This window comes from Sturnira hondurensis, unplaced genomic scaffold (assembly GCF_014824575.4).
Source record: "Sturnira hondurensis isolate 20B ecotype Veracruz unplaced genomic scaffold, ASM1482457v3 Scaffold0007406, whole genome shotgun sequence".
Classification (NCBI taxonomy): Eukaryota; Metazoa; Chordata; class Mammalia; order Chiroptera; family Phyllostomidae; genus Sturnira; species Sturnira hondurensis.
Window position 1 is genome coordinate 12,118,492 of NW_028080037.1, and position 17,319 is coordinate 12,135,810.

The following is a 17,319-nucleotide window of genomic DNA, read 5'->3' on the forward strand; positions in this document are numbered from 1 at the left end:
GCAGCCAGTGAGAGCACGTCTGCCCGCGCAGGCCGTGCGCCTGGAGAGCGCCTGGGCAGAGCGGGTGCGGTACATGGTGGTGGTGGACAGCAGTGGGCGGCAAGACACGGAGGAGAGCATCCTGCTGGGCGTCGACTTTTCCAGTAAGGAAAGGTGAGTCTGACGGGACTGCGGGGGTGGGCGGTGGCAGGCGGTGGGGTGACCGGGCACCACAGGGCACGGCATTTCAGCTCTCGTGCGGGCGCTGTGCTAGATCCAGCCTCTGCTCTCAGAGCTCAGGGCCTGCTGAGAGAATAGAATAGTTAGTTACTCTGTGCATAGAGCTCCAACACTGGGGGCCACTGGCAGTGCTCTGGAAAGGGCACCTTAGCCTGGAGGGCTCCCTGAAGGAGGTGACGGCTGTGGTGAACACCCAGGTCAAAGCAGGAGCTGGCCCAGTGAAGCAGGGAGGATGCCACCCAGGCAGACCAGCCCACGTAAGAAGTACGTGCTGGACAGGCAGCGTATCAAGTGCCTTATCCAATGTTGCTGTCCCGTGGATTCCCAAGCACTGGCCAACAGGTCCTGGGTCAGAGGCTTAAAGAGAGGTTTGGAATTTCCCAATAACTAGAGGCCAAGTTCGGGATATCATAGACCCTATTATTTTTGTGAATCGAAGGCAAGTGGTTCTTCTTACCTCTGGGATAAGTTAATGCATGTGAGACCATTACAAAGCCTAGATTTGTTAAAACCAGATTAAGGGGACTCCCTTTAATCATCATTCATTAATCTGCTTACTCATTAAGCAAACAATTTGTTAACATTCTCCTGTGTATGAGACAGTAGGCCAGGCGCAGGTAAGCAGAGCACCAACCAGCACACACAGTCGTGGCCTCAGAGAGCCTGTAAGCTCCGTGAGGAAGAGGAGAGCGTGATCAGAGATGCCAGCTGGTGGGCTCAGTCATGCAGAGACACGTGGGGGGTGCTGGGAACTCAGGAGAGGGGTGGCTGTAAAGGGGCCACGCCAAAGGCCTCTGGGGTACCTGGTGGCTAAGCCAAGTGTTAAAGGACAAGTGGGCAGTTGGGCACGTTCAGGGGTAGGGACTTGTCAGTTGGGGACCTCCTTGCCTCACCCTAGCACTGACACGGCCATGAAGCTCCAGGAGCTCTGAGTCTCAAAGTAAGTTTTACTTTGCAGCTCCGCAGAGGAAATAGATTTAGCTCATCAAGAACGGGCAGGACTGCAGGGTGGGACCTGAGAACTGGTCTAACCCAAAAGGCTTAGTCTCATTCTACCCAAAGGACTTAAAACTCCCTTCCCTGCGGACACAGAAGCCGAGGGTGGGAGAGTCCGGTGGGGTCAACGATGCTCTGTGAACCCAGGCGCCCTGGCTGCACAGTTGCACACTCGTAACATGACTCCCCGGGCGGCTGTTCAGTGCTAGCAGAGATGTAAGCGGGAGATCCCCGGAGGTCGGTGGCACTGGCCTTGGCTCAGTGACAATGGTTTCTCACAAGCTGATTCTTTCAACTGCCTGAAGAATGTTTGCAATAACCTGAGGAGCCCCTCTGATAAAGCCCTTTCATTCCCTCCATGTGTTTCAATGGCGCCAGTCTCTAAAGTATCATTTCACGGTGAGGATGGGCGAAACAAAAGCAGATTAAACTAGTTCTTAAAATAGCAGCTGCACAAAAGGTACAGAAACAGAGGTCTCACCTGCACCCCAGTAAAGGTGCTGGCACCCTCCCTCCTCCACCCCAGGACCAGAGGCTGGGTCGGCCGCCACCACTCGCCTGTGTCCCCCAGAGTGCGCGTGGCCTTGTGCCCAGAGTGCGCCAGCTGTCAGCAGCTTCACCCCTGCTGCAGGGAGGTCATGTGGTCAGCTGGGTGCTCCTTGTCCCCTGGGAGCTGCAGCTGAGACCTGGTGTTTATGGAGCTGCCCCCACACCAGACGGTGGGGTCAGTGCACCCTGTGACTGTCTCTGAGAAGGGGTCACTGGCAGCTCCCTGTAGGGGGCCATCTCAGACCGTGTCTTCTAGAGTTCAGGGGTGAGCAGTGCCTGCAGAGCTTCTCCCAGATACACACCCAGCAGCCAGACCCAGGTCAGGGGCCGTTCCCCTCTGTGAGCTGGGCGGGCTGGGTGAGACGCAGGGAAGTGTGGGTAAGCAGGGGGACTCCAACCCCAGGCAGCTTCTCTTTCCTCCCTCGCAGTAAAAGCTGTACCATTGGGATGGTTCTCCGACTGTGGAGTGACACGAAAATCCACCTGGATGGCGATGGGTAAGCAGATCCCCTTGAAAGGTCCTTTTCATCACTATAAACTCTGAAACGTGAGTTGGTTTGAACATCCCTGGGTAAAGTTAGCAGTAGAATCATGTGCGTGACATGTTTATTGCATCAGGAGAAGCACTATTGCCCTCTAGGGAGCCACACAAGGGGAGGGGCATTCTGGGCGGTACGCAAAGGAGTTTGGGTCGTGGACTAGCAGTGGAAGCATATTACAGGAGATCGCTGCTGTGTGAAGTTCAAGAGCACAGAAAACTGACATTCATCATTTGCCCTGATATGGTAAATGAACACTCAGGACATGCCCTCCATGTGGGGCTGGTCCCCAAAAGTTCACAGATAAACGGGACAGCCCAGGAACTCGCAGTCTCCGCAGGTGCGGGGAAGGACACACGGCCACGGGCACAGCAGTGTTCCGAGGGCCACGTAGGGGCTGGGCCTGGGCCGGTGGACGAGAGGAAGGCCCACCAGGTTCTGCGTACGTTCGTCCCCAGCGAGACGCGTGGGTTCTGCGGCGGGGGGAAAGAGGCGGAATCGGAAATCCTCCGCCCTGGGACTCCAACAGTAAAAGTGATGCTGCCCCCATAGGGGGTCTGGGAGGCAGGAACAAGAATCTGATTTCTCGAAGATGTCGAATTATGGTCACATCTTTTCTTTTGAAAATTTTGCCTTCCATTAATACATTTTCAGTGCAATTCCAAAAAACCAAACCCCAGACTGCTGGGAGGTGTGGGGTGGAACGCGGCAGGTGTGTTGGGGCCGCTGCGGGAGCACCGATGAGACGGTGTCTGACGCTGCCAGTCTCAGTTTTTGCAGGCTTCGCGTTGATGGGCTAGAAACAAGCCTTCTGGGATTGGGGACCTGTCTTTTTTTCCCCCTTGCTTTGCCCCTGTCTGATGCAGCTGGCCTGTCGTCCCTCATCTGACAGCATGAGACACACTTGTCCCCGGAGCACCCCTGGCGGGCCTGCCCCCATTGTCCTGCAGTGGTGTGGTAGAGGGTCTGTCTTCTCACCGCCATGTCTTTTTGTTGCTGCTTTTCACTCCTAGTGGGTTCAGCGTCAGCACAGCGGGAAGGATGCACGTCTTCAAGCCCGTGTCTGTCCAGGCCATGTGGTGAGTGTGGTTTTGGGGACTTTTAACACCTGAGAAATAGTTTCCAACGTGACGGCATGACTAGGAAAACCCCTTCCACCGAAAAGCCCATCGAGGGACATCTGTTTTGCGTGTATGACAAGCGATACATAACAAGCTTGACCATCTTAACCATTTTTAAGTGCAGAGTTCAGTGGCTTTAGGACATGCACAGTGTTGTGCGGTCGGCACCACTGTCCACCCCCAGAACTTTGCCGTCACCCTGGACAGAATCTCTGTCCCCGTCACTAAACACTAACCCCCACGCCCTCTCTCCAGCCCCTGGTAACCCGTTCTCCTGTGTCTCTCTGAATCTGCCTGTCCCATGTCTCGTGTGAGGGGACCGCTTGGCCTCCTGTGTCTGGCACCTGTCACTGAGCGTGATGCTTTCCGGGCTCATCCGTGCTGCGGTGTGTGTGAGAACTCCGTTCCTTTTCACGGCTAAGGGACAGTCCGTTATGTGGACAGGCCGTGTTTTGTTTATCCGTGCATTTGTTGATGGGCTCCTGAGTTGTGACACCGTTTGGCTGTTGTGAGTGGGGCTGCTGTGAGCACTGGCAAGCAAAGGGCCGGTCTGAGTCCCCACTTTCGTTTCCTTTGGGTTTACACCTAGAAGGGGAATTTCTAGGTCACGGGGTAGTTTCACAAGTTTGGGGGGAGCCACCGGTCCCACCAGCAATGCACAGGATTCCGGTTTCTCTGCGTCCTAGTCAGCCCTTGTGATTTTCTGTCGTTCTGCGTAATCGCCGTCCTGATGGGTGGGGGGGGTGTCTCAATGTGGTCTGGACTTGCACCTCCCTGATGAATGAACGCTGAGCATCACTGGATGCGCTCGTTGGCCGTTTGTGTTTCTTCTTCCAGGAAGTGTCTGTGGTGTCCCTTCAAGGTGGCTGGTTTCTGCTGGGGGAGGCACGCTGTTTCTGCAGGCGTTGCTTCCTCCTGACGGGGCTCGGCTCGCTGCGCCTGGCACACGGCAGGCATTCGCTTCTCTCTCCTTGGTGCTGAGCATCTTGGACCGAATTCCTGGCCACACGGAGTTTCGAGTCTGTAGGGGACATGGCCATAAGCACAGAATTCCTCTGTCACTCCGCTCTGTAGTCAGTTCAGGATCGTTTTGGGGGGAATCATGAAATTGTAATTTTCTAGATGTCCCAACTGTTTCTTTGTATCCCTGGGTTATTTTTTAAAATCGCTTTCTCTACAGACAAGTGAAAAATAGCCCCATGTGCTTTTCCTAAACTTCTGAACCAGAACCAAACTTAGTAAATAGCTCAGGTTTCTCCCTGCCACCAACCTAGACAGTGGAGCGGTGTGTGCCACCAGGAGAAGTGACGTGGGCTGCAGAGGTCTGTGTGCCGACGTCGGCCGCTCCCTGATAACTGCCCCCGACCCGGGCCGCACTCTCCCATCCCTCAGCGACACCTGATTCACCCCGTTCGCTGAGAAACTTCCAACCCCTATTTACGTTAAAAGAGGTAAAACAATAATGACACCACTGACCGTTAACAATAGACATTTGTAACGTTGTCCCTCCTGTCCCACTGCCTTCCCTTTAGCCTCTTCTGCTGCTGGCCTCCGTACTGACTTTCTAGAACTCATTTCCTTAGGAATCTGAGCGTGGGAGCGTGGGAGCGTGGCCGGGGGTGGGAGGGGTGGGAATGAAGTGATGAGACCGCAGTGAACTGTCTCTGCTGCGCAGCCACGGCTCCTTCCCTCCAACAGCTGGGCCTAACCCTGGTTCCCGCCTTCGTGACCTCTAAGTAAATCTTAATCCTTGAGAGTTAATCAGTGCGCTGTCCAATGCACTGTGAGCCAGCCTGTCGGGAAGAGTTAGGAAGTTTTTTGTTTCCTGTTGGGAATGGTGGAGGATGTTCCGTCTGCTCTTGGGTCAGTGCGTACGTCACGNCTGACTTTCTAGAACTCATTTCCTTAGGAATCTGAGCGTGGGAGCGTGGGAGCGTGGCCGGGGGTGGGAGGGGTGGGAATGAAGCGATGAGACCGCAGTGAACTGTCTCTGCTGCGCAGCCAACGGCTCCTTCCCTCCAACAGCTGGGCCTAACCCTGGTTCCCGCCTTCGTGACCTCCATAGCCTCGGAAGTAAATCTTAATCCTTGAGAGTTAATCAGTGCGCTGTCGCATGCACTGTGAGCCAGCCTGTCGGGAAGAGTTAGGAAGTTTTTTGTTTCCTGTTGGGAATGGTGGAGGATGTTCCGTCTGCTCTTGGGTCAGTGCGTACGTCACGGAGACTGGTGTGTTACCCAGCAGGCTGGGCGTCCCCACTAGCCGGTCCTTCATGACCGGCCTTCCTGCCCTGTTTAAAAACCCCTTTGTCCGAGGGAGGACAGAGCCCTCCCGCCTCCCAGGCCTGACCCGCTCCCCTCCTCACCCAGGTCCGCCCTGCAGGTCCTGCACAAGGCCTGTGAAGTGTCCCGAAGGCACAACTACTTCCCTGGGGGCGTGGCCCTGGTCTGGGCCAGCTATTACGAGAGCTGCGTGGGCTCCGAGCAGAGCTGCATCAACGAGTGGAACGCCATGCAGGACCTGGAGTCCACGCGGCCTGACTCCCCAGCCCTGTTTGTGGACAAGTGAGTGTGGCACCTCCTCACCGCCCCCACGCCTGCCTCGGGGGCCCTGGGTCCGTGCGGGGCCACACCCCCTCTGTGCCCCGCCCCCCAGGGCTGCCCCTCCCAGAACCAGCGTTTCAGGCAGAGGTGCCTGACCTGTGGCCTGTGGGTGGCCTTTGGCTGGGGAAAGGGTCCGTGATCACCACCCCCCTTTTGAAATTGTAGACACATTGGGAGTGAATGGGTTTCTGGGGAGCGGCCCCCTAGCGTCTGTCAAATCTCAAAAGAAACGTGTGGCCCACCTGCGTCACCAGCTCCTGGACAGGGCTCTGTTACTGTGCATTTGACTTTTAAAGCCTCTTCCTCTACTCTTTATTTTGTTTAATTTTAATTTTTCAATGACAGTTGATGCTCAGTGTTATTTTGTATTAGTTTCAGGTGTACAGCGTAGTGATTAGACATTGAATGATGTATCCCCTCCGACATTCCCAGTGCCCACCTGGTGCTATGTGTAGGTGTTACAATGCTGTGGACCATATTCCTGTGCTGGACTTTATACCCCTGTGACTATGTCGTCAATCTGCCCTTCTCAGTCCCTTCACCTTTGTCACTCGGCTCCCAACCCCCCCCTCATCCAGCAACCTCTTAGGTATATTATGAATGCTCCACTTCTTTGGGTTCCAAAACCCAACTGCACCCACGCAGGCCAAGGGCAGCCTTAGAGGCAGCAACCGTGAATCACGTGGCCTGTGACGCGTGGCTACCAGCAGCGCTCGTGTGGCCATAGGCTGCACAGAATTGAAACCTGGTTCCAGAAGAGGGAAGCGGCCCGCCCCTTCTCTGTCAGGCCCCTTCTCCGCAGTGTCAGGGACACTGCATCTAAAGGGGGCTGTGCACAGGGGAGCGGTCTGAGTGAGGACACTCCAGGGCCGTGTTACATGGGGCCACACAGAAATTGTGAGAGGGCTGGGGAGAAGTGACAGCTGCTCTCGGACAGAGAGGGGCATTGTGTCACAGAAGGATTCGCCTGGTTCATGTGGCCCCTAAATGGAGAACCAGAGTTGACATGTGGAAGTTACGGGGAAATACATAGATTTTGGTGCCGTGTGAGGAGATCCTGGGAGCTGGACACAGCCAGGCCTGTGGGTAGTCTCAGGACTCAGCCGTGTCCCCAGCTGAGACCAAAGGGCCCCGTGGCATGGGGATGGTACATGGTGGTTCCAGCATCCTGCCCTGAGAGCCCAGTACTCTGCAGGACCTGAGCCAGGTCAGGACCTGGGAGGGCACCTCCCAGCCCCTCTGTGCCCCCTCGATCTGCTCCACTCTTGACTCACGTGTGAGTTCTGGACACAGAGCAGGTCTTCTCCGTCCCTCTCTGCCACCTGCTGAGGACACGCAGGCCAAGAAAACTTGGGCCTCAGTCTTCCTATAGTTCTGCACTTTGCTGATTTCTCTCCAGGCCGACTGAAAGGGAAAGGACCGAGCGCCTCATCAAAGCCAAACTCCGGAGCATCATGATGAGCCAAGACCTAGAAAATGTGACCTCCAAAGAAGTAAGAGAGCTCTTCCTCTCTCCGCAGGCCAGAGGTCACTCCTCTGTCCGGTTGCACAGACCTGGTCTTCCTGACCAATCAGTGCGCTAGCTCTTGGTGACTTTTTCCTGCAGGACGGGCAAAAGGAGTACAGGCCTCAGGGTCAGACTCCAGTTTGAACCTCGCTCTGCTTAGCACTATGGGGCTTGGGCGGATTTCCTGGGCTCTCTGAGCCTGTAAGGCCTTTAGTGAGGAGGCCACAAGACCTCTGCATAGATTGTCCCAACAAGCGATTACCTGTTAGCACCCTCTCCTCTGCTCCACCTTGCCTCACCAGTAAGTCTCGAACCCTGCACTGCTTTATTGCTGCCTTTTGATGTTTCTCTGGATCTCATTTTTTCTTTTTTCAGTGGCTTTTTGTTCAAGGAATGCAGTGCATTTTAATAACAGCTTAGACCAGGTGGATCTAAGAGGTTGAAATGCCCATTTTTAAGTTACTCGCAATCTTTTTATTTAGTAATGTCTGTACTACATCATATTGTGGTGCCTTCCAAAGCAACATGAAACTGATTTTGGGTTTCACTGTCCTGTGTTTGATATTTAATTGTAAAGGTACAAGCACTTTAAACTTGGAAAAGGCTCCATGGGAGTCGGATTTCTTATTTCAAACAGCAAACTGCCCCCACGTCAGACTGACTGCGAGGCTGAGTGGCCTGAGTCCCTGCCGCCCATGCCCGTGGGTCACACGTATCTAAACGCAGAAAACACATTTTTTAAAAAAAAAAACAGCCACGGTTTGCATTGTGACTTTACTTCTTGGAGGGCAACGACTGTTTTCGTTGACAAATCACTTTTCCTGATGTATTGCACTCCACAGATCCGTAATGAATTGGAGAAGCAGATGAACTGTAACTTGAAAGAATTCAAGGAATTCATAGACAACGAGATGCTTCTAATCTTGGGACAGATGGACAAGCCCTCCCTCATCTTCGATCATCTTTATCTCGTAAGGGGCACAGCACACGTCAGGGTTTGGCTTGGGGAACGTAAAATTGACCTTGATTGCTTAGAGCAAGTCAGGAGAGGGGAGAGCTTGAGTTACACCGGGAGCCGCGATCCTGATTTGCACAGGAACTCCCGTCCTCGGGCCTGCCGCCTCGCGGTTTGCTCCGGAGCCAGATGCTTGCGATGTGGCTGCCAGCCTGGCTGTGGGGAATTGTGTGAAAGCTCTTTGGCCCAGTCAGCTGGCAGCCGTGTTCAGACCCTTGCCCCCCTTTGCCTTCTTCCCTCACTAACACGCAAACCCCCTCCAGACACCTCTAAGTGGTTTGTGGGCTAAAAACCCCAGTTACTAAAGGGAGTGTGCTCACCAGACCCCAGAGTTATGCCTAGGGATCCTGAGGCATGAGAGACGGCAGGGAAGGCAAACTAGACACCTGCAAGGCAGCCTCCCCTCCGCTTGTCCAGGCGGCTGCTCCGAGCACGGCCCCCAGAGCTGTGGAAGGAACAGGCCTCAGTGATGCAGCCTCCACTTCTTGCTCAGATTTTTTTAAAGCTGTAAATCTCCATAGAAGGCAACTGGCAAGATTTCAAAGTCAGAGAGACTGTGAGGAAGGCACGTTGCTAAAATTAGAGGCAGCGCAGCGTAGTAATGAAAATTGGCCCCACCAGACCAAGCTCCCAGCCCCCAATCGACCAGCAATGTGACTGGACACAGCCGCAACTGCGGGTCTCTGCCTCTTTTTTCCTTCAACCAGGACCTCGTGGAATGATCATGAGGAATCAGTAAAATACAGATTTGAGGCATTTGGTGCACAAATAAATGGTAACCATCGGTAGAGCAGAAGTCACTTCCTGGGGAAGTTAAGGGAGTGTATTTTTTTGCTTCAGAAAGCAGAACGATTTTGTCCTCTGCCTGTGGGGAGTAATTAACAGTCCTCCAAATGCATGTGTCATGATGGATATTTAATATGTTAAATATATATTTGATTATGTATAGTTATCAGCCTATACACATTCAATGAATGTGTTCAAATATACGTAAGTATGTGGGTTTGAAGCCTGTGTCTTGAAAGCTGTGCGGCGGCCCCAGGCTCCGCTTCCCTGGGGGAGTTGGTGGTTCTCCCTGGTGGAGACAGAACTCGAGGCACCTCCAGCCCGTCGCTCCACTAGGTGGCGATCATGGCAAGAAGACACAGCGCTAGCGAAATGCCAGTTAATTTTTCAGTGTGGTTGGTATTTTATGTCACTTTTTCCATGAGAGATACCAAAGGAATTTCTCTGCTTGAGCCTCTCCCTCCAGTACGCAGCCCCGGCTAGCACCCACACGTAGCCAGCCCCATCGGGGTCCCTGAAGCCCCCACCTGCGGAGGGGTCTGCCCTCTGCGGAAAGGGAGTGTTCAGGGAGACTGCGCAGGGTTTTTTTTCACGTTGGGACTTACATGTTGTTTGCTTTCCCTAAGAGCAAAATGATGGTTTTTCTTTGTTGTTTTTTCTTCCCCTCCATGTTCTTTGGATACTCAGAAATGAAGGGCTTTTTTCTTTAATACCATTTTTTAAGTATTAAAACATGTTTTAGAAAGTTAGGAAATACGAGTAAGTCTAGAGAAGGAAATTAAAGGCATTCCCAGTTTCCCAGATCTAGAGGTAGTCTTAGTTAACGTTTTAGTATATTTATTTTTCCATCTTCTGGGTTTTTTAAATGCCTATGTAGCACTTTTTTAAAAAGGAAAAGGGCCATACTGTTCATGTGTGTGTCCTGCTTTATTTGCATGTTGTTGTGTGGATTTCCCTGTGTCTTTAAATGTCCTCGGAAAGTAGGAGCTACTGAAATGCTCCATCACATGATCCATCATCGTTTGTTTTATAATTTCTCCTCGTTGGGTCTTTGGGTTGTTTCCACTCTTTTGTTATTATAAATAACCTTAAATATCCTTCTCCATAAATCTCTGCAAATTCTGGGTATTTCCTCGGGGTAGCTGTTTATGAGTGGAATTTCCGGGTCAGAGGGTGGGAACCGTCAGGATATTGCCAGCACACTTCCCAGAAGAGGCAGAGTGACTCCTGCGAGGGTGGCAGTGCCCCCTCTTGAGCTGGAGGGGGGGTCTCGCCTCCAGTGAGAGGACCCGCTGGAGTCTCAGGAGAGGAAGTGGTGAGAGGAGCAGGTTTTCCTGGCCTTGCCCTTCCCCTGTTGTGCTGCCCACGTGTGAGCGCTTGGGAACCTGCTTGGATACCGGCCTCCATCGGTTCTCTCTGTCCTCTGAGGCCGGGGGGCCATGAAATCACCGTCAGGGCTAGCATCCCCAGAGCTGTTGAGGCTGACACGTGACACTCACGGGGGGTTTGTGTGATCTGTCCCCCAGGGCTCTGAATGGAATGCATCCAATCTGGAGGAACTGCAGGGCTCAGGGTGAGTCTGCTCCTCTTGTCTTCCCTTGTCCTCCTAGGCAGCTGAGACACCCTGGGCTCTGCCACGCAGGTCGAGCCCTCTAGCTACCTGCCTGGAATGGCCTGCACCCTGGCAGCCGGGGTGATTTGCATAGCCCAACAGATGCGCTTTAGAAGGCCACCTCTTGAATAACTCATGGTTTGCATTTTCCTGGAGTTTGTGTGATGGTGTTTGTCCCAGAGAACAGTCCTAAATCACAGTCCTGTGGTATCGTGGTATTGACTGTCTGGATGCCGGTAGGGCCTGGAGCCCCTCCCCAACCCCACTGCCCGCAGAGCTGCTGAGAGTACTGGTGTGGACACACCTGTCTGCTGGGCCACTCAGAAGTTCTGGTCCCTGGACCCCTCCTGGTTCTAGCTGAACTTGTACTCTTGGACCTGGTGGGACTCTTGCAGCTAATACCCGGTGTTGGGCAGAAATCCGTGCCCGTCTTAGTCTGAGAATTGCCCAGCAGCAGGAATAACAAATGTTTAAATCTAGACCTTCAAGAACAGATGTCGGGACATTTTTTTGAAAAAACTACACAGCCACAAAATCACCATTCTGTGGGTCTGACATGATGGCGTCCTTGAATTACTGCATCCGAAAATCAAGACTAAACAAATCTTAAAATACATCTTTAGAACTACTGGTTAAGTTCTTTCAACCGAAAGTATTCTTAAAATGTAGGGTGATGCTGTCTACACTTTCTATTTTGCTGGGAATGAGTAAATTATTTTAAAGGTATTTCTGTCTAGAGCATTTATAGATATTCACGTATGAAGTCTGTTGGAGGGATTTTGAAACTCCTGGTCTTCCTGGGACATGTGTATTAATTTTAGAACTGACCAAACCTGGCTAGCAGACCCTCTCAACTCTATTTATTTATAGCCTTCCTTGTTTCAAAAAGGATGTAAAGCAGTTCCCAAGGACATAAATAATGGACAAGTATATTCTGCTGTTTAACTATTTAAAGGTGGAGACTTTGTTTTTCTTAAGGCTTCTGTATGCACATAGTAGTTACGGATTTTGAAACTTCGAGAAAGTTGAAAATGTATTTAAGTAGTATATGTATCTACTTTCCAGAATTAACATTGCTTGGCAATGCTTGGAACTTTTTTTTAAATAATAATAATTTTTTTAATTTTTAAAAATGTTTATTTATTTATTTTTAGAGAGAGGGGAAGGGAAGGAGAAAGAGTGGAAGAGAAACATCAGTGTGTGGTTGCCTCTCATGTGTCTCCTGCTGGGGACCTGGCCCACAACCCAGGCATGTGCCCTGACTGGGAATCGAACCGGTGACCCTTTGCTTCACAGGCCCACGCTCAATCCACTGAGCTATACCAGCCAGGGCTGAACTGTTTTTTTAAAATAAGTTTTTTATAAAGAAGTTTGTTTTATATTATGATTATAGTATGTTCTCATTGTAGGGCATTAAGAAAATATCAAAAGAATTTGTTAAGGAAAAACAGAAGTCCCACCATAAAAACATAAATCTTTTATTAATGTATATTTGATTTTTTTCTCTGTTCAGTTTTTTGTTACGTAGTTCAGTTTTTTGTTTTGTAGTTTCTCATTCTGATTCTCCAGACTTGTTCTCTCTTTTTTCCCCCTCTCGTTGCAGTGTTGACTACATTTTAAATGTCACTAGAGAAATAGATAATTTTTTCCCTGGCTTATTTGCGTATCACAACATCCGAGTCTATGATGAGGAGACAACAGACCTTCTTGCCCACTGGAACGAAGCGTACCATTTCATAAACAAAGCGAAGTGAGTGGTCAGGGAAGCCAGAGAAACTGGTCTGAGGAAGACGCCAGCAGATGCTGGGTGGGCGGCAATGAATGGCAGTCGCAGACACGGGCACCTCATGGCTGAGGGAGCCATGGGTGTCAATGGTCCTCCAACTGGGGACCACAGGACCCCCAGCACCAGCAGGGCAAAGTTGTCGATCTCCAGGTTGGGCCCGAATGAACTCGTTCTCTCCCACCTGTCACTGACCGTGACACTTGACCCCAGTTTCATCATCAGCACGGCTTCCAGTTAGGAATCCAGCAGCATATGGACACTTTGGGGAGCCTCTGAGCCAGAGGAGAGAGCAGGGAGGGCCAGGCTGTGCGTGGACTTAGCGCGCCTCTGGGACTGCTTCCCCAGGGGAGCATACTGGGGCAGACGCCCCGAGCCGCGGCCTGCCCGCTCCACCTGAGTTAGCGCGGTTTTCCTGGGCGAGCAGAATGGGACAGACCCGGAGCCTGTCCCTGGTTCCACCCAGCCTCTGCTCCTTCATTCTCCTGCAGAACGACTCCGTCTTGCTGCGGGCAGGGTCAGAAACAGAGAAGCCTTCAAGGCCCCATCTTCTACTTTGCACCCCTCCAGGTCAAAGCTCCATGACCTGTCCTGGTTACCACCGTGACCTCACCACCGTGACCTCATAGTTTGTTTGCATGCTCTAGGGAAAGACTTCAGAGCAAGACTTCAGTCCCCCCACCCCCCCCAAAGAAAGAAAGAAAGAAAGAAAAGGCACTGAGATTTGGTGATTTTAAGCCTGAAGTAGGGGACATGAGTCTGCTTGCACCTGGCAGGCTGGCTAATTCTAATGTAAATAGGCCGGTGGGCTCACCTCCTGTACAAATAAAGCTTGCCAGGTGCTGCGCTTTCCAACCTGGTGTTCCCTTTCATTCTTGAGCAAGTGCTACTTAGAGAAACACCGTGTCTGGCCTCGCTGGCTCTGTTGAATCAGCCACGCCTGGGCCAGCGCTGCCTCCGCACAACCTCGGGCCCCACCCTCCCCACCCTCCCCTGGCTTCTCTCTGTCTTGGCCAAGTTGGCCGCGCTGCTGCCCTCACCCTGGCTCCTTGACCCTCCTGTCTCCCGAGGGCCTTGCGGCTTCCGGTTCTCTGACCCCATTTTTCTACAGGAACCCATTCCCTGTCTCCATCTGCTCTAGCTGCCGAGTTATCTTTTGCAGATCTCCCTTTTGCTGCCCATTTGCTTTCCAAAAAAAAGGGGTTTTGGCCTCCTAGCCTATCCCCACAATGTGGGAAGATCCCCACTTTGTCCCTGAAGGCAGCCTGATCTTGGAGCTCTCCCTGCAAAACCTGGCCAGGCAAGGACAGATTTATCTCGATTTCCCATTGTGTACTAATTGATTTCGCAGTGAAGTTATTTCCTTTCAAGGGTGGGTGAGCATATGCTACGTAAACATCAGGACTAGGCAGATTTGGACAATGACATAACTTTGGGGTTTAAAACTGCTCATTGTGTAAAACCCGAGAGAATGAAGTTAAGCTTTTTGAAACCTCACCCCCCTTCCTCAGGCGGAACCATTCCAAGTGCCTGGTACACTGCAAAATGGGAGTCAGTCGATCCGCTTCCACAGTCATAGCCTACGCGATGAAGGAATTCGGCTGGCCCCTGGAGAAAGCGTACAACTACGTGAAGCAAAAGCGCAGCATCACTCGGCCCAATGCAGGCTTTATGAGACAGCTGTCTGAGTATGAAGGCATCTTGGACGCGAGGTGGGTGACGGACTGCGGAGGATTGGCGGGACTGAGCTCCAGAAGCCGCCGTCTGCATCTCACAGCAGCTTCCACAGCCAGAACCCTGACTCGGGGGGAGAGGGAGGGGGGCCGGTTTGAGAAAAACAACTATTGTTTGGCGTTTGATTAGTGGTTTCCAGGAGGGATCTGTTCTGATTTTGTTGGCACACTTGGCTATTTGGCTGCAGGAGGGAACAGTGCCTAACTTCTAATCTAAGGCAAGACTCCGTGTGCAGCACGCGTGTGTGGGTGCCCTGTTTCCTGAGCATCTGCTTTGGGCCCAGCGCTGTACCAGGCCTGGCCACAGGGCAACTCCCAGGACTGCAGAGGCAGACCAGGCCCCCACACTGACCAGCTGGGCAACCTGGGGCACACTCGTCAGTCTCCCCCAGCCTCCTTCTTCTCTGTCTGAGTTAAACACCAGCACCCGCTTGGTCATGCGGTTGTGAGATATGTATGAATACGGAACAGGTTTACCTTTACACGGCTTTGCTGGACTGGGCTCCTAGTAAAAATGGTGTCATTTTTTATACATTTCTAAGCCCCACCTGAAAAGATTTGCAAAGTACAGGTTGTGCCCCATTAGGCGGGAATACGGAGCTGGCGTGGGAGGTTGACTTGTCCCGTGTCACACAGCCACTGGAAGGCAGAGCAGAGCATGTGCCCAGGTCTGCGGCCTCCAAGGCAGGGCTGAGGTTCTCCTGCCCCACGGGGAAGGGTCCTCAGTCACCCCAGGAAGATCCGTGCTGGGCTCCGAGACTCATTCCTCCCTCTTCCCGTCCTGTTCAGTCTGTAGGCCTGCTGGGTTATTTCTGACTGGCCCTGTGAGGGAGCCCCAGGCTAAGTCTTGTCCTCCTGACCATGTTTGGGGAAGCAGGAATGCCCTGGCACTTGGCCAGGGTCCCGAGGACAGCTCCAGACATCTCACTGTCAACCACAGAGTGGCCGGACACACCCCCAGGCAGGGCCGAGGGGGAGAAGTGTGCCCCCCCCAGCCCTTCAGTCACGCACTCCCATTGTGCTCTTGTAGCCCACCCAGGGGCTTCCAGACTGGGTTCACCACTGCCCAGCACTGACCTCGCACTGAGGCCCCATCGAGGGCCTGCTTGGCCTCGCCTGAAACATGCACGGGGAACAAACACTCTCATTGGATCACGACACTCTCTCATTGGACCGCAGCAGCGGATCCTTAATTTACCCTTAATTCTCTCTCATCCTAACTGTCACAACCTCCTGGTGTTGTTGGTATTGCTCTAAGGTTCGGGCAGTGACTTCTGCGCCTTATTTTACCCTAAGCCTTTCTCTTTTCTTTTTACCTTTATTTGAAAGTGTGTTCTAAAAACAACACCATGGTGTTAGAAGACATATCTTAAAACTGACTTGTGATCTCTGTGACCAAATGTTGGCAGTTTTGTGGAGTCTTCCCAGTTTTATCCGTGTGCATTATGCGTGTGCATTACTAGTGTGCATTGTTGTAGTAGTGTAAGTATACATGCGTGAAAACTTCATGTTGACAGATGGAGAAACCGAGAGACAGAACACTAAGTGGCATGGCTGGGGGAAGTGGAACGCTAGGGTCACGGTAGCATTTCAGGTCCAGCCCCCCCCCCCCACACACACACACACACACACGCCTGCCGCACTGTCAGCATGTGACGGAAAGCCATTCAAGGCTTCCTTTGAGGGTCACGATGATTTGGGGTTCCAGTGTTGTTTCTCTCATTCTTTCATTTCTCGGGGACGAATGAACAGAGAGAGGCTGTGCCTAAGGGAGCCCCCAGCGTCCCCCGAGCCTGGCTGTCCCTCGCTGGCTCGCCCCCTACCCCTCTTCCCAGCAGCCTCGGGGCACTGGCCTCTGATGACCTTCCTCTGCCCTTCCTCCCCCAGCAAACAAAGGCACAACAAGCTGTGGCGCCAGCAGACCGAAAGCTGCCTCCAGCAGCCTGCGGATGACCTCGTGGGGTCTGGGGACTTCTTGCCAGAGACCCTGGATGACACCCCTGAAGCCCGGCTGCCCTGCTTGGATGATGCTGCCCAGCCTGCGTTCCCAGGCAGCAGGGCCCCAGGAGGGCGGGGGCCCTCTCTCTCCTGCTGTTTCCGGCGGCTCTCGGACCCCCTCCTGCATTCCCCCAATGACGAAACGGGCAGTTTGGTCCAGCTGGAGGACCTGGAGAAGGACGCTCTGTCAGGGGAAGCCACTCAGCCAGCGGAGGAGGTGCACAAGCCAGCCAGGCCTCCCCAGGGAGGCCCAGGGCTCTGTGAGAAGGAGGCGAAGAAGAAGCCCGAGTCTGCAAGCCTGAAAGCCCAGCATGGGCCCTCGGCCCAGGTGGAGGAGATGGAAAGGGAGGAGACTCCAGGAGTAGGGAGGTGGGGAAGGTCCCCACCCCAGCTTGATAAAAACCTGCTCAACCGGGAAAACCTAAACAACAACAACAGCAAGAGGAGCTGTCCAGACGACTTTGAGGTAGGCGTGGCACCGGCGCAGCACTGGGGGGCGGTTCCTGTCCGGGCACGTCCCTTCGGCCTGCTGTCACAAAGAGCACCAGCCACCTTCCTCCCAGCCACCTCTGCTCCTTCCTCCTGCCAGTGGGGCAGTTCTCACCCCCAGGGACCTGTGGGTAGGTTTCAGGGAATGACCCTACAGGCCGACTGGGAATTCGGACATACAGGGGAAGGGGGTCTCCCGGGGACAGCACCGGCCCTCTGGCCCTCTTCACCCCACACACCGCATTCACTTTTGGGGCAGGGCTTTCAATTCTTTCTTTTCCTTTATGTTAAAGTAAAACCTACACTTTATCACCCCGCTTCAACGTTTCTCAGTATGCGGCTATTCTTAGTTCATCACACCCCCAACCCACT

The 17,319-nt window shown here is 53.0% G+C and overlaps 1 protein-coding gene across 3 annotated transcripts in view; it reads left to right on the forward strand.

The window, feature by feature from the left end:
- Nucleotides 1–17,319, forward strand: part of SSH1 (slingshot protein phosphatase 1) — a 57,639-nt gene that overhangs the window by 31,819 nt on the left and 8,501 nt on the right. For all 3 annotated transcript variants that reach the window (XM_037052338.1, XM_037052339.1, XM_037052340.1), the window contains 10 exons: nucleotides 32–153; nucleotides 2,193–2,261; nucleotides 3,317–3,382; nucleotides 5,791–5,985; nucleotides 7,424–7,517; nucleotides 8,374–8,502; nucleotides 10,859–10,905; nucleotides 12,548–12,694; nucleotides 14,239–14,439; nucleotides 16,348–16,924. In XM_037052338.1, the coding sequence (XP_036908233.1) occupies nucleotides 32–153; nucleotides 2,193–2,261; nucleotides 3,317–3,382; nucleotides 5,791–5,985; nucleotides 7,424–7,517; nucleotides 8,374–8,502; nucleotides 10,859–10,905; nucleotides 12,548–12,694; nucleotides 14,239–14,439; nucleotides 16,348–16,924 (1,647 nt within the window). The remainder of the gene's footprint in view (nucleotides 1–31; nucleotides 154–2,192; nucleotides 2,262–3,316; nucleotides 3,383–5,790; nucleotides 5,986–7,423; nucleotides 7,518–8,373; nucleotides 8,503–10,858; nucleotides 10,906–12,547; nucleotides 12,695–14,238; nucleotides 14,440–16,347; nucleotides 16,925–17,319) is intronic.